The sequence below is a fragment of the Schistocerca cancellata genome, chromosome 8, assembly GCF_023864275.1.
Source record: "Schistocerca cancellata isolate TAMUIC-IGC-003103 chromosome 8, iqSchCanc2.1, whole genome shotgun sequence".
In the NCBI taxonomy this organism is placed as follows: Eukaryota; Metazoa; Arthropoda; class Insecta; order Orthoptera; family Acrididae; genus Schistocerca; species Schistocerca cancellata.
Genome location: NC_064633.1, coordinates 521,596,701 through 521,614,049, shown reverse-complemented (window position 1 = coordinate 521,614,049; position 17,349 = coordinate 521,596,701). Strand labels below are relative to the sequence as shown.

At 41.8% G+C, this 17,349-nt stretch overlaps 1 protein-coding gene across 1 annotated transcript in view; it reads right to left on the bottom strand.

Annotated features, from left to right (window-relative positions):
* LOC126094538 (E3 ubiquitin-protein ligase SH3RF2) overlaps nucleotides 1–17,349 on the bottom strand; it is a 204,929-nt gene that overhangs the window by 11,716 nt on the left and 175,864 nt on the right. The window contains exon 14 of the mRNA XM_049908968.1: nucleotides 15,692–15,823. Within this exon, the coding sequence (XP_049764925.1) occupies nucleotides 15,692–15,823 (132 nt within the window). The remainder of the gene's footprint in view (nucleotides 1–15,691; nucleotides 15,824–17,349) is intronic.

Genomic DNA, 17,349 nt, shown 5'->3' with positions numbered 1-17,349 from the left:
TTCACTTCTTGTGTATACAAATGTTTAGAGGCAATACAACACTAATACTTACAAACCTTATTACAATATTAAGTCACAAAAAATATTTCTAACTTAATCATACAATACTGAATCACCAAGAATTAGTTCTGGCCATAGATGTATGATTAACAGTTATTGTCACTGAAGAATTTTCAGAATATATGTGGGTGTATTTTCGAGTTTGTGGGATGCTACTCCAGACTCACTTTGCTAACTACATAGTTAATACTTTCAGGTACATTCTGTTGCAGAGTGAGCAGCCTATGTATTGTTGAAAAGTGGGTGACTGATGTAAGTTGTGTCATGCTCTGGCTGGACATTAGTGAATATACAAATGCACCACTCCAGCTTTTATTCCGTAAGCACCATTTACAGGCATAGGCAATGCAGTGAAATATCATAATACACTGAAGAAACTGATACGCCTGTCTAACATTGTGTATGGCCCCTGTGAGGTCGCGGAAGTGCTGCAACACGACGTGACATGGACTCGACTAATGTCTGAAGCAGTGCTGGAGGGAATTGACAACATGAATCCTGCAGAGCTGTCCATAAAACCATGAGAGTATGAGTGGTTGGAGATCTCTTCTGAACAGCATATTGCAACGATCCCAGATATGCTCAATAATGTTCATGTCTGGGGAGTTTGGAGATCAGTGGATGTGTTTAAACTCAGAAGAGCGTTCCTGGAGGCACTCTGTAGCAATTCTGAACGTGTTGGATGTCCCAGCGTCCTGCTGGAATTGTCCAAATCCATCGGAATGCTCAATGGACATGAACTGATGCAGGTGATCAGACAGGATGTTTATGTACGTGTCACCTGTCAGAGCCCATATCACTCCAACTGAACATGCTTCCATCAGCTTCAACAGACCCCTGCTGACATGCTGGGTCCATGGATTCATGAGGTTGTCTCCGAACCCATATATGTCCATCCGCTGGAAACAATTTGAAATGAAACTCGTTCAACCAGGCAACATGTTTCCAGACATCAACAGTCCAATGTCTGTGTTGATGGGACCAGGTGACGCATAAAGCTTTCTTTCATGCAGTCACCAAGGGTACACGAGTGGGCCTTCGGCTCCAAAAGCCCATATCAATGATGTTTCGTTGAATGGCACACACAGCGACACTTGTTGATGGCCCAGAATTGAAATTTGCAGCAATTTGCGGAAGGGTTGGACTTTTGTCAGGTTCAATGATTCAATGATTCGTCATTGGTCCCATGTCGGAGATCTGATGTTTTACTGCATTCCTGATATTCATGGAACATTCGTGAAATGGTCATGTACGAAAATCCCCACTTCATCATTATCTCAGAGATACTGTGTCCCATCGCTTGTACGCCAACTATAACACTGCATTTAAACTCACTGAAATATTGATGACCTGCCATTGCAGCAGCAGTAACCAATCTTAACAACTGCACCAGACACTTGTTGTCTTATATAGGCGTTGCCAACTGCAGTGCCATATTCTGCCTGTTTAGGTATCTCTGTATTTGAATATTCGTGCCTATACCAGTTTCTTTGGTGCTTCAGTGTAAAAGTACTACCAATATACAGATGAACTATGAGAGACGTTTATGCTAATGCTTTGATAAGAAGTTTCATGAAGTGGATTAAGCAGCTTAATAACAACCTTGTAATACAGGGAAAGACCAACTTTAACAATGCAAGAGGATGTGCACACAAATTCTATATGTATCAACACGGAGCTGCAATCATTAATCACATTCAATTTTTCCTCCCCGTTTGTAATAATTTACTGCTACATGCCACATAATAGTTATGAGGACTTCAAATGAATTGAATTTGTTTTTTTCTGGACAATCTTTTAGCATCCCATTTGTCCACATAAAGGAACCATTTATCTTTTGGCACTGCTCCAAAGGCTTTATGTTATGAGTCCCTTTCTCAGGCTAGAATCCACTTTCACACAACCTCTCCTTGAATTTCACACTGATCAATCCTTAGCCCTTATCCATCTTGTCCTTGACCAACACATTGTCTCTATCCACCACCACTTGCAACAGCTGCTCAGTTGCTCAGCTGCTCTCTCTCTCTCTCTCTCTCTCTCTCTCTCTCTCTCTCTCTCTCTCTTCCCCTCCACCCCCTTCCCCCTCAAATTACCCCATCTTTCAAGCTCCTGGATATGCTAGTACACTTAGTGGAATACTCCTTGACGTCAACCATTAATTTTAACAAAATGCCTTCACCACTTAAGAAGCTGTCCAGCTTGTTAGTCAGATACCTCAGAAGTAGTGTCTCCCTCATGCAACTAACAAGCACAACATTACCAACAAGAATGCCCCCCTCCTAGCCAACAAGCCCAAACTGGCCTCCTTACTTAACCTCTAAATCTATGCACATCTCCCATCCAACCCCAACTTTAACTTTAATCTTAACCCTTTTGCTGCTCTGGGCGTGTATACACATCCTGTTATGCAGTTCCCCCAGTGTTGTGGACATTATACACATGCTGCCTGGACTTTTCTATGGTGCTATGGATGTCTGCATGTATCACGGTCTGCCGACTTCTCACAGCTGTGGTCACGTTACACCCATATCTCGGTGAATAAAAAATTTTCAAGTATTTATCATACAACATATGTATCTTATCGCATGCTATCATTTGCAAAAAACCACATGTCAATATCTTCAATGATTTACGAGATATGACAGTTTTTACGACACATGATTCGTGATGCACAAGGCTGTGAATGGGTGTGTTGTGCACAACCATCCTTTGCATATAAAACCCAATAACTCAAGAACAAAATGAGATATCATTCTCTTCTCAATTTTAAATACAATTTTGTTACCTTATCTACGTTTCATTCGCTGCTGTGTACAAGCTAAAATCAACCCTAAGCAAAGTTAACACAATGTGTTTTTACATCTGCAAAATTCTTTAAAATTTTGTGCAATTTTTTACTCAATTTGATGCAGCACATTAAATATGATGCATAATAAAAAGAAATTCAGTTCCTTATTGAGCGAAAATATCAGATTATAAGACTTGGAAAAAAATCATATTTTTTCACGAAACAGTTTTTGAAAAATCAGATGACGAACATTTCATATCAGCCAGAATGCCACCTCTCCACACAGGCACTAGTATTTGGCAAACATTACAGCCATAACAAAAGCTGTCTCAGCATGGAGCGTAAAGTGCACATCTGTAGCAGCGAAAGGGTTAATCAAATTTCAACACCTCACAAGAATGGCCGCCATTCAGTCCTTAAACTCTCATCCAGATCTCTCTCTCTCATACTATGACATCCGTTCTTTCCAAAGCCCTAACCTTCAGCTCCACACCAAAATTAAAGCACACTGCTGTAGTTGTTCTCATTCATCTGTAATTTCAACAGAAAATACAACTTCACCACTCAGTCACAACTCCCACCAGAGTGAGCATTGAATCCTGACCAGAATCCAAAATGTATGTTCAACTTTTTTTCAAAAACCAAGCTCGCCAAGCATTCCAGGAATTCCTCACTTCCAATACTGGCTGTCAACCCTCCTTGAAAAGCATAAGCAACACCTCAAAACTTACGAACTGAGTCTCTAACTATTAGTGACCTGACAGCAGATGACTCTTTCATTATATTTCCTGTGGGTAAAGGCTCAACAACTGGAATACTTCACTGCAAGGGACTGGCTCTTAGACATCTCAGCATGCAAAATTGTTGGTGATGACCCCGTTCTGTCTATCCTGATTTCTGTAGGAAGCCCTGGGTGTCTCAAAGGACTTGCATCTACTTCCACAGAATTCCTTACCCCTCCTGATTCATGCATGTCCACTTACACCTATTTCCCAAAATACACTAATACAGTCATCCTGGCCATCGCCCCTCATAATCTTGGGTCCTCTTTATCACTAATCATTTTCAATGTGACCTCAATTTACACAAACATCTCACACACAGCCCCTCAGCCACAGAACACTACCTCTCCCAACAGCCACCTGATAATCTCTCTAAAACCTTGTTTACTGCCACTCTAGCCAACTCTACCCTTACCCATAATTATTAAATTTTTGAGGGCCAGACCTACAAACATATCAGGGGGATAGCTATGGCAGCAGGACAACCTCATCTTACACTGACCTTTTCATGGGTAGAATGGAAAAGGCCTTCCTCAAGACCCAGAAACTGGACCCCTTCGCCCCATGCAGATTTATCTACATTCTCTTTGTTCTTTGGTTGGGGATAAGGGACTAAGTAGCAAGATATCTTTGTGACCAGGCTCATTGCAATAACAATTACTCTGCTTCCTGCAAACAACTAACTTTTGCCAAATCCAATCCAATCTGTTCCTTTTTCTAAATCCAAAGTGACCATTGTTTATGTTGACCTGCACCACACTGAACTGCACATTCAAACCTCAGTCCATATAAAAGCAATAAATAAGCAAGAATATATTCACTTTGGCAGCTGCCTCCCCTTTCACATAAAACGCTCACTTTCCTGCAGCCTATGCACCCGCAACACAGGTTTCTGCTGCACAACAAATCCGTTAACATCTACACCAACAATCTCTCTTAGGGTTTCCTCTCCCACAACTAACCAACAGTTCTTAATCCAAACCACATCTCCCAGGCAACATCATCCTCCCACTCTCCTCCTATTACAGTTCCCACTTCCAAAAATTCTTAAGGACTCCCCATGTCACCCAGTACCACACAGACATTGTACACCTGAATACTTTGCTCTGTTTTACCTTTACTTTCTCAGTGTCAAGCCCTAAATGATATCCTCTTGGTCTGACATCCTCCTTGGTTGGTTGGTTGGTTTAAAAGGGGGGGGGGGGGGGGGGGGGACAAAACTGCTTAGTCATTGGTCCCATTTTCCTGTTAAAACAATCATACAAGGAAAAGAATAAAACAAACGAGACATAGAGCAAAATACCGCAAGGAAGGAAAAATGACACAAAGGCAACAAACACTATAAGGAACAAAAGAGGACAAGAAAAACCACACGAGACGCAAGAAACAGGTAGAAGAGATTAGAACATGAAAGCAGATTACCATGGATGGCCGACCATGAGAATAAACTCTGCAACACATTAAAACCTCCACCTGAAAGCACTATGGTGGAGGACACACAGGAACAGAGGACATGTCCTAAAGTTTAGATCATCTACATCTACATGGATACTCTGCAAATCACATTTAAGTGCCTGGCAGAGGGTTCATCAAACCACCTTCACGATTCTCTATTGCCGGCCGGAGTGGCTGTGCGGTTCTAGGCGCTGCAGCCTGGAGCCGAGCGACCGCTACGGTAGCAGGTTCGAATCCTGCCTGGGGCATGGATGTGTGTGCTGTCCTTAGGTTACTTAGGTTTAAGTAGTTGTAAGTTTTAGGCGACTGATGACCTCAGAAGTTAAGTTGCATAGTACTCAGAGCCATTTGAACCATTAGCCTATTCTCTATTACTCCAATTTCTTATAGCGCGCAGAAAGAATGAACACCTATATCTTTCCATACAAGCTCTGATTTCCCTTATTTTATCATGGTGATCATTCCGCCCTATGTAGGTCGGTGTCAACAAAATATTTTCGCATTCGGAGGAGAAAGTTGGTGATTGGAATTTTGAGAAAATTCTGTCGCAACAAAAAACGCCTTTCTTTTAATGATTTCCAGCCCAAATCCTGTATCATTTCTGTGACACTCTCTCCCATATTTCGCGATAATACAAAACATGCTGCCTTTCTTTGAACTTTTTCTATGTACTCCGCCAGTCCTACCTGGTAAGGATCCCACACCACACAGCAGTATTCTAAAAGAGGATGGACAAGTGTAGTGTAGGCAGTCTCCTTTGTAGGTCTGTTACATTTTCTAAGTGTCCTGCCCATAAAACGCAGCCTTTGGTTAGCCTTCCCCACAACATTTTCTATGTGTTCTTTCCAATTATCAAATGATAAAACCAACCCTCACAAATAAAACGTAAAACTAAATCAGACAATGAGGCGTTTTCAGACAAAATTATTGGCAAAAAGTCCGGTAACCTAAGATTTTGTCACAGGGGAGTCAAAGTAGGACAGTGCACCAGAATATGGGCCACTGTCAACTGGGTGCCACACCAACATTTAGGTGAGTCTTCAAGGTGCAGGAGGTAGCCGTGGGTCACCCAGGTGGGGCCAATGTGGAGCCGGCAGAGAACCACAGAGACCTTGCAAGAGGTCCTCATCGAGGACTCCCACACATTCGTAGATTCCTTAATGGCACACAGTTTGTTGGGGGTACTGAGATTATGCCATTCCATCTCCCAAAGCTTAAAAACCTTGCAGTGTAAGAATGAATGCAGGTCAGTTACGGGGATGCCAACCTCCAGAAGTGGTTGCCATGTAGCCTGTTTCGCCAGCCTGTCGGCAAGTTCATTTCCTGGGGTTCCGAAGTGACCTGGGACCCAGACAAACACCACTGAATAACTGGACTGTTCCGGGGCATTGATGGGACTCCTGCAAAGGATGGTGAGGGTAGTACTGATCAATACCTTGTAGGCTGCTTAAGGAGTCAGTACACAGAAGAAAAGACTCACCAAGGTATGAGCAGATGTGCTCATGAGCACGAAATATGGCCACCAGCTCTGCAGTGAAAACACTGCAGTCATCTCACAATGATTGCTGTTCAGGGTGTTCTCCATGAATATATGCAAAGCCAATGTGACCACAGCCATCAAGCCATCGGTGTAAACCACTTCCAAGCCCCTGAACACATCAGGAATGGAGAAGTGGCAGTGGACAGCCGCAGGAGTAAATGAATCCTTAGGGCCATGTGAAAGGTCCAGGCAAAGCTTCAGCCAAGGTTTACACCATGGAGGTGTACATGAATGGATCTTGAGTATAGGTGGTAAAGGGAAGGACTGCAGTTCAGACAGAAGTGATCGGACATGAACCACCAACGTAAGAGCTGACCTGGGCCGCTGATAAGGGAGATGAACCACCGTGGGTGGGAAAAGGAGACTGTAATTCAGATGCACAGGAGAACTATGAATGTGTGCAATGTAACTGGTAAGCAGTCGTGCATGTCTAACCTTCAATGGAAGGACTCCGGCCTCCAGCAGGATGCTGGTAACCGGACTCATCCTAAAAGTTCCCGTCGCTAGTCGAACGCCACAGTGGTGCACTGGGTTGAGTACATACAATGCTGAGGGTGCAGCTGAACCATAAACCAGACTCCCACAGTCAAGGCAGGACTGAGCAAGCGTTCTGTAGAGCTGCAGCAGTGCAGAGCGATCTGCACCCCGACTGGTGTTTCTCAAGCAGCAGAGGGCATTGAGGTGCTGCCAGCACTTCAGCTTAAGCTGACGAAGGTGAGGAAGCCACGACAATTGGGCATCAAAAACCAGTCCTAAGAATCAATATGTCTCCACTGCAGTGAGTGGATCATCATTAAGGTAAAGTTCTGGTTCCAGATGAACGGAACGACACCGACAGAAGTGCATGACAGATGACTTTGAGGCTGAAATCTGGAAACCATGGGCTAGAGCCCATGACTGCATCTTGTGGATGGCTCCCTGTAGTCACTGCTCAGCAACACCAGTACTGGAGTAGCAGTAAGAAATGCCGAAGGCGTCTGCATACAGAGAAGGTGAGACGGAGGGCCCTACAGCTGCTGCTAGACCATTAATGGTCCCTAAAAGTAGAAATACGCTCAATACAGAGCCCTGCGGGACTCCATTCTCCTGGATATGGGGGAACTATGGGAGGCACCAACCTGAACATGGAAAGTATGGAGTGACAAGAAATTTTGGATGAAAATCAGGAGCGGGTCCCGGAGACCCCACTCATACAATGTGGCAAGGATATGATGTCACCAGCTTGTGCAGTAAACTTTTCGTAACTCAAAAAAGATGGCAACAAGGTGTTGGCATCTGGAAAAGGCTGTCTGGATGGCAGACTCGAGGGACACAAGATTATCAGTGGTAGAGCGACCCCGGCAGAAACTGCCCTGGCATGGAGCCAGTAGGCCATGTGACTCCAGCACCCAACCCAACCGCCGACACACCATACATTCTAGCAGCTTACAAAGAACATTGGCAAGTCTGAAGGGCCAATAGCTATCCACATCAACTGGGTTTTTATCTGGATTGAGCACTGGTATGATGGTGCTCTCCCACCAATGCAATGGAAAGACACCATTGCACCAGATCTGGTTGAAGATGACATGGAGATATCGCTTGTAGTCAGACGAGAGACGTTTAAGCATCTGACTGTGGATCCAATCTGGCCCAGGAGCTGTGTTGGCGCAATGTTCAAGGGCACTCTAAAATGGGGCGTTACAGGGTTCACTGTGGCGTGTAGTGAACGAGAGGACTTTCCCTTCCAGCCACCGTTTGAGAGTGAGAAAGGCTGGGGGGTAATTCTCCGACACAGAGGGTCTAGCATAGTGCTAAGCAAAGTGCTCGCAATTGTGTTTGCATTGTTAGACAACACACCATCAATGTTAATACCAGGGTTTCCTGTTGGGGTCTGGTACCCAAAAACATGTCCGATAATCATCCCGACTTGGGATGGTGATATATGCCACCCAATGGTTGAGACATACCTCTCCCAATATTCCTGTTTCCACCGTTTTATAAGCTGGCAAATGTGGGCACGGAGCATTTAAAAGCTACTGGGTGTTCCAGAGATGGGTGCTACTTATGTGACTGTAGAGCCTGCTTACCCTCTTTAATGGCCTCAGCAATTTCCAGTGACCACCAAGGTACTGTCTTTCGCCGGGGCACCCTAAGGAACAAGAAATGACATTTTCCGCCATAGAAATGATCGTTCTAGTGACCCGCTCAACCACCACATCAATGTTACCAAGTGGGGCAGATTCAATGGTGACAGAAGAAGTCAAACCTTCCCAGTATGCCTTGTTTAAAGCCCATCTGGGTAGGCATCCATGGGCATGACGCTGGGGAAGTGACAAGTAGATGGGGAAGTGGTCATTACTGCACAAGTCATCGTGGACTCACCAGTGGAGAGCTGGGAGAAGTCCTGGGCTACAAAGTGATAAATCAATGGCCAAATAAGTGCTGTGAACCACACTGAAATGTGTGGGAGCCCCAGTATTCAGGAGACAGAGGTTTAGCTGACACAGTAAATTTTCAACCAATCTACCTTGGCCAGAAATTGTGCTGCCACCCCACAAGGGGTTACGTGTATTAAAATCTCCCAAAAGTAGGAAAGGTTTAGGGAGTTGACGAATCAGTGCAGCCAAGACATTCAGAGATATCACACCATCTAGAGTAAGATATACAATGCAGACAGTTATTTCCTGCATCATCGTCATCCTGACAGAAACAGCTTCAAGAGGGGTTTGAAGGGGCACAGGTTCACTACATACCAAGTTCAGGACATAGACACAGACTCCACCTGACACTCTATTATAGTCGCTAGGGTTCTTGTAATATCCCCAATAAGGGCAGGGGTCCGCATTGCTGGGAACCAAGTTTCCTGGAGGGCAATGCAGAAAAGCATGTGTAAAGCTTAACAGTTGCCATAGCTCAGCCAGGTGGTGGAAAAAACCGCAGCAATTCCACTGGAGGATGAAGTGATCGTGAGGCTGGGAAGGCATGAATGCTCACGGAGGCAATGAAGCCTCATGGTCACCTGCTGCCACTGACTTAGTTCCTGAGCAGTCTGTATCCACCTCATCCTCAGATGCACAGATTGTAGGCAGTAGTGATGTGGGTGGTACCTCAAGTCCCTTGGTCTGGGGGGTCTTCTTTTTGGATTTCTCTTGCTGCTCCTTGGGTTTCTCTGGCTTACAGATTGAATAGCATCGGGGAGAGGCTACAACCCTGTCTCACTCCCTTCCCAACCACTGCTTCCCTTTCATGCCCCTCGACTCATATAACTGCCATCTGGTTTCTGTACAAATTGTAAATAGCCTTTCACTCCATGTATTTTACCCCTGCCACCCAGCCAAGATAAAAGAACAGCCAACACTGTGGGCGGACTTGGAACTATCAGTGTACAAAAATATACTATCGGCAAGTTGTGAGCGAAGCCAGCGAAGTTTGAGAAATTTGCAGTGATAGGTCAGCTTGTAAGTCATGGAGGCACGAGACATCTCCCCAAGAGAGGGGAGAAGGACAGGAGAAGAGGAGACAAGCAGCACAGAAAGAGAAGAGGTGCTGTGAGGGCTGGGGACCCATGGTCGCCAAGCACGTACTCACCAAAGAGCGGTGAGCCCCCCGGGGGGAACGTTGGGGTGGGCAATGGTCTTATGGTTTGGCTGATCAATGTAGGTGTTACTACCCATAAACTGACAGAGCACATGAATGGGCATAGAAGGGACCTATACTACTTGCATCCTTCCACCTGATTTTAGATTCTGTGAACTCCAGAGGTGGGACCTTAGCGTCCAACACTTGTTTACATCCCAAAAACCTCCTGAATTTCATCTCTGATAACACTCCCCACTCCACCCCACTCACACACATCTTGTTCACCATACTTTTTATTTCATATACGTTACTGGAAAACGGTGAAATCTGGAATTTTATGGAATGCCTAGGAGATACATGGTGTCCGGGCTAGAGGTACACAGAAACAAGTCCTTGTAATGAAAGAGTTCAACATTTTACACTGTTAGGTAAATACACAATTCCACAGGCACATTCCGGCAGGACGATCACCCAACCAACTACCATGGGGATCTTACAACATTTCTCCATGGGACATTTCATGAGAGTTTGATCGAAAGGGGGTCCCACTGCCCGGCACCCTCAGCCCTGACTCTGCTGGATTTTAGTGCATGGGGGTTTATCGTAACAAGGGCTCAAGATATGATAGATTTGTGACGATGGTTCTATGCCACAGTAGAGGCCATAACTTCAGTGCGAGATGCTTGTAATAGTTTACACAATAAAACTTTGTCTCAAAACCTGGCGGAAAATCCAAATGGATTCTTGTTGAATGTGAAGTATGCTTGTGGCAAGACACAATCGTGCCTTCTCTGCACGTTAGCAATGCAGATACTATCGAAGAAAGTGCTGGCAAAGCAGAGTTACTAAACACAGCCTTCCGAAATGCCTTCACAAAAGAAGACAAAGTTGAATATTCCAGAATTTGAATCGAGAACAGCTGCAAACACAAGTAACGCGTTCGCTTGACGAAATATCCGTAGCCAAAGACTGGAAAGTTGCACAGGTCACACCAATACTCAAGAAAGGTAGTAGAAGTAATCCATTAAATTACAGGCCCATATCATTAACGATGATACGCAGCAGGATTCTGGAATTTACATTGTGTTAGAACATTATGAATTACCTCAAAGAAAATGGTCTCCTGACACACAGTCAACACGATTTAGAAAACATTGTTCTTGTGAAACATAACTAGCTCTTTACTCACACAAAGTGTTGAGTGCTATTGACAAGGGATTTCAAACTGATTCTGTATTTCTAGATCTCCAGACACTATACCACACAAGAGGCATGTAGTGAAATTGCTTACTTATGGAATATCGTCTCAGTTATACGACTTGATTCACGATTTCCTGTCAGAGAGATCACTGTTTGTAGAAACAGACAAAAAGTTATCAAGTAAAACAGAAGTGATTTCTAGCATTCCCCAAGGTAGTGTTACAGGCCCTTTGCTGTTCCTTATCTATATAAACGGTTTGGCAGACAATCTAAGCAGCCATCTCAGGTTGTTTGCAGATGATGCTGCCATTTATCAGCTAGTAAAGTTATCAGGAGATCAAAACAAATCGCAAAACAATTTAGAAAAGATATCTGTATGGTGCAAAAATTGGCAATTGACTCTAAACAACGAGAAGTGTGAGGTCGTCCACATGAAAGCTAAAAGGAATCTGTTAAACTTTGGTTAAGGATAACTCAGTCAAATATAAAGACTGTAAATTCAATTAAATGCCTAGGAATTACTATTACAAACAACTTAAATTGGAAGAAACACATAGAAAATGTTGTGGGGAAGGCTAACCAAAGACTGTGTTTTATTGGTAGAACACTTAGAAAATGTAACAGATCTACTGGAGAGATTGCCTACACTATGCTTGTCTGTCCTCTTTCAGAATACTGCTGCGCAGTGTGGGATCTTTACCAAATAGGATTAACAGAGTATAGTGAGAAAGTTCAAAGAAGGGTAGCACATTTTGCATTACTGTGAAACAGAGGAGAGAGTGTCACTGAAATAATACAGGATTTGGAGTTGACATCATTAAAACAAAGACATTTTTCACTGCAGTGGAATCTTCTCATGAAATTTCAAGCACCAACTTTCTCCTTGCCGACCTACATATGCAGAAAAGATCACCGTAATAAAATAAGGGAAATCAGAACTCACACAGAAAGATATACCTGTTCATTTTTTCTGTGCGTTGTATGAGACTGGAATAATAGAGAATTATTGTGAAGGTGATTCAATGAACCCTCTTCCAGGCACTTAAATGTGATTTGCAAAGTATTCCTGTAGATAACACCTACCCAGCTTAAGAACGTTTCAATAGCTGAAACCACAAATGATGCTCATACTGAACTGTACTAACATGCATTAAAATATTTGAGCTGCTGTTTACAATGTTGGACACATACAGAATAAATCTTAACACATATTGAAATATAAACCAATGTTTTTGTGTAACCCTAGCCGAGACACCATGTATATACAAAGTGAATCACCTAACACTTGCTCTGCAAATACTTTGGAAATGGGAAGTGCTATTGGTGTGCAGTTTTGGCAGAAAGGATTGGTAGTCAGGGGGTTTGTATTGTTAGCCTAGAAACAAGTTGCAATAATACTTATAAAGAGTATTTTTTGAGCAAACCATTTTTTTTGAATGGGACAATACCTATTGGCATTAATAAAGTAAAAATAGGGCAACTTAGAATGTCAGTGGTGTTCGTTACAGGATTCTAGTGCAAGTCATTTATGAGATATCGTATTTTGAAAAGTTTCCACATTGATACTTGTTTATGCCATTCAACCTGCGTAGTTGCTATGTATGATGATGTTATGTTTGCTTACAGAGTGCCCATGTGTTCCTTGACTGCACTGTGATGTGCTAGTCAGTGTGTGTGTGACAGCCCCAAGCAGCAGGTCATAAGTGGACAATGGGATTTACCAATGCTGCTCTTGTATGAGTAGTGTAGGAAGAATGCAATTCATTCTTGTACTGTGCATGCAAAAACATATCACAATAAATGTCAAATAATCAATCTTGGAAATTATTTATCAACATTTTCAACCATTTACATGAAAGTGGTAGTGTAACATCTAGACAACGTAACAGAAGGTAACAACTGATGACAAAGAGCGAAAATTAATGTTCTTGTTGCTGTTGCAGTTGATCCACATGTTTGCTCATACATCATCCACGAGGAAGTGGAATATGTCAGGCAAATGTCCTATTCATTCTCCATCGACATAGGTTCCATCCATATCACATCTCTCTCTATTAAGAACTGCATGGCATTAACACAGGATACTCCAGATGCATCATATGTCTGATTTAATTATGAAGTCACATTTACCAATCATGGCCAGGCACACAGTCGAAACATGAACTACTGATCTGTTGATGATACCCCATGGAGTGTAAACATGTGGTGCAGGATACTGAACCACCAGCACATAGGCCCATTTTTCACAGACAGAACAATGAACGTGCCCAAGTATCACAACCTCCTAACAGACAATCTTCCATGGATGCTAGGAGACATTCCTCTGCGGACTAGGAAGAACCTGTGGTACTAGCATGATGACTGTCCAGCCCACAGTGCACGAAGTACTACAGCATGTCTTCATGAATTGTTTCCAAATCATTGGATTGGATGCAGAGGATATGTACCTTGGCCAGCCCGCTCCCCCGATTTGACACCTGCAGACTTTTATCTGTGGGGAGAGCTGAAAGGTGCTGTGTACAAGGTCATAACAGCTGTACCTGATGGTAGGTAATGATGTATTACTGCAGCCTGCTCAAACATCTCCACTGAAATGCTAGCATGTGTATAGTAGTCGTTCCACACCAAACTGGAAGTATGTAGTGCCACTGCAGGTGGTAATTTTGAACACAACCTGTGATGGTCAGTTGTCTCATTACTGGTCAGAATCCACGTAACTTGTGTATACAATTTGTTTTTCTTTAATGTGTGCAACCATAAGTACAAGTGTCAGTGTGGTAACTTTTCAAAATACAATATATACTAAAATGCTCGTATAGAATTCTGTAATTTATAAAAGTGTATGTTTGCACAAAAAATACACTTTCTAAACAATCTTTTGAATGTGTATCAACAGGACTTTCCATTTCTGCAATATCTGCACTGCGAGTTTTAGATGGTTCACCCTGTGGAATACTAACAATCTTTAGGCAGGATATGAGACGGATTTTATTTATACTTTGTTCAATTATTTAGTAGAATGCTGGTCACGTTGAGACAAAATATGAAAAGAAGATAATTTAAATATTTTGATAGTTACAAGATTCACAGACAATTGCTGTAACAGATCCTGTTCATTTCAGTTAGAGTTAATTAGTGTCAGAGTGTCACTTTCACTAAAATGGAGGCTACACGTGATGACTGTAAATATTTTGTGGTTGATCATGCATAAGCAATGAAACAAAGATTTATATAGTCACAGATAATGAGGAGTTATTCTTCAAGAAACAGTGTTTTTCTAACATATGGTGCTATAAGGAAATAATAAGACATGTGAATATGGCTAAGACTGGGAAATAAGCAACCTCATCAACATTAGTTAATAAGTACCATGTAATTAATATCCAGGGAATACAGAGATAGCTACAACCACTGAAAGAAATGTGTGGTGCAATCAAATTTATCGTACCAGATGGTGAGTTTTTCTGATTTACTGTATGAGATCCATTCTTCTAATGGCCATAGTGGCGGAAACAGGATGAAAAAGGAGTTGTCTGCTAGATATAATAATACTACTCTTCATGATACAAAGCTTTTCACACAGATCTGTGAACCATGCCAGCAGGGTTGCACAAAAGGCATAGTAGTGAAACTGTTGATTTCTTCTAATTTAATTATTTTGTTGTAATTTAATACTTTTTGTGTGTTCATTTTGCATTTTATAAAACACCTACACATTTACACATTTTGCCGGAAATTTATTACATTAAAATGATTAAAATTAAATTAAACACCTTTCAAGAAGTTCCAGGCATTCTACACAATGCCTTTGTTTACAATATGCCAATTTGTCTGTTGCAATTAATTATGCAATACAACTCTCTTCCCCTTATTCTTTCTTTACATCTCACTCTTCTCATCTCTGAAATTACAATGGCACAGTGCTTATGAATGTACCATCTCTGACATTCTTCCAGTGACACATCCCCCTTCATCTTTTTGTACCCTCGTCCTCACTACAGATGGATTTCTCTCATCCTGGGGTCTGAGTGACCTACCCCTCCTTTATAACTTTCTGCAACATCCCTCTTTCCTCCCCAATGATGGAACTATCAGTTCTGTGAACTAGGCAGTGTGTCCTTTTCACTTTTATAAGCTTGTCTCAGAAGTACTACACATTAAACATCCTGAAGGTAAATGCCAGTCAGAAATTCTATTCATAATTTATTAATAACCGATTCCATCTGTTACATTCCTTAGGATTGTAGAACAATGACAGACATGCAGGTGCTCAATTTGGAAGAGATATTCAATACTGAATATTACCTTTCTCTAACAGGTGGCATTAACTGTTTATTTTTCCTGCTGAGATCGCAACTGTCAGCGTCAAGTGAGTTGGATTTGCGATGCTGGGCAGCACTGCTGCCACCTCCACTAGATGTTCCAGGATCACTCACCCTAATAACAGGAAAATAACAATGTAAACCGTGTTTCGCAGTGTCGTTCTAAAACTTAATGCGCTCACAAATCAGCAAGAAATGCCAAGACAACAACAATAAAAATACTAACAATCATTATTCTTTCCTTTTTTTAAAATAAAAGTCACTAACACATGTCATCACACCATTATCCTGGATAGAAACAGTATGCCCTACGAAACATACTCCTCTGAAAATATCTCATGTTGTGAGATTGGAGGCAAATAGTAGTATGTGATACACAAAGGTATAATTTGCTGGTCATAATTTCAAATGCTCTTTGAAAATTAACCCATTAGCAGGGACGGAAATGTAACTTCTGTATTTCTGAGTTAACACTAAATGTTGATTGCTTTGTGGTAACGAGATGGACCCTAAAACTGAACCGACTGCACATTCCTCAGCAGGACCAGACCAGACACTCTGGCTATTTTTGTTAAGAAAATAATGTGTTTACATTTTATACTGTGCATCTCATACTATAGGTCTGATTGGCTAAATCAATTCACTGACTACAGTGGCCAATTTGTACTAACACAGTTTCTTACAGTACTGTTCGTTCTCTTTGTGTGGCTGTGAAGAAAGTTAAAATTAAATAAACAAACTGCATGTACCTCACTGTCAGCAATTCACTTTCTCAATGGAAAATGGTACAAAACCACTGAAATCCGTCAAAAGTCAGTATTTATTGACCTTCAGCAATGAACAAAGGAAAAGTACTACAATAGTGTTGTCCATTTATGAAAGGATATACAAATGTGCATGATGAAGAGAAGAGAGTCAGGAATAGTGATCAGTCAGTAAATCTTACTGAGCATGTAAATAAAGAAATGCTGGTGTTGGGAACATTGACAACATCTGAGGTGCACCATCAAACACTTTTAAAACAGACACGACATTCAGAACCACACAGTGAGAAGCTGCGACCCTGCAACTGTTTTAAATCACAAAAATGCATACTCACATATCTGCATTCCACACTAAGTTTACAAATATTAATTCCATTGTACTAAAATTGTTAGGAAATTACTGATAGCCACACAGAAACATCAGGACTGTGACAATATAATAAATCTTATGATCTCTCCTGTCCAATCAGTCTTCTTTTTTAAATGTAGCCCATACATTTAATAAGAGAATTATCTACGTTAGAAACAAAAATTTATTTATAAGAGGGAAATAAAAATATGACAAATACATTTTAATACTAGAAATAATGTGAACTGTTAAGCAAAACAAACGAAACAATAGACCTATTAATTTTTTACTTATACACAAAGTTCGAAAAGTTCCTCTCATTCCATTCTTCTTTCACACTGTTATTTTCTTTCTCTGTGATGATTTACATTTCTCGATTTTCCTTTTACACAAGGGGTAGTAAGATGTAAGGACAAAATATAGTTGCTTCAGACTCTAAATTCTCCACTGCAATTTTCTTAAGAGTTTCATAAAATACATCATCTGAATAAAAAGGGAAATTCCATTAATAGACATTGAGTTGGGCCT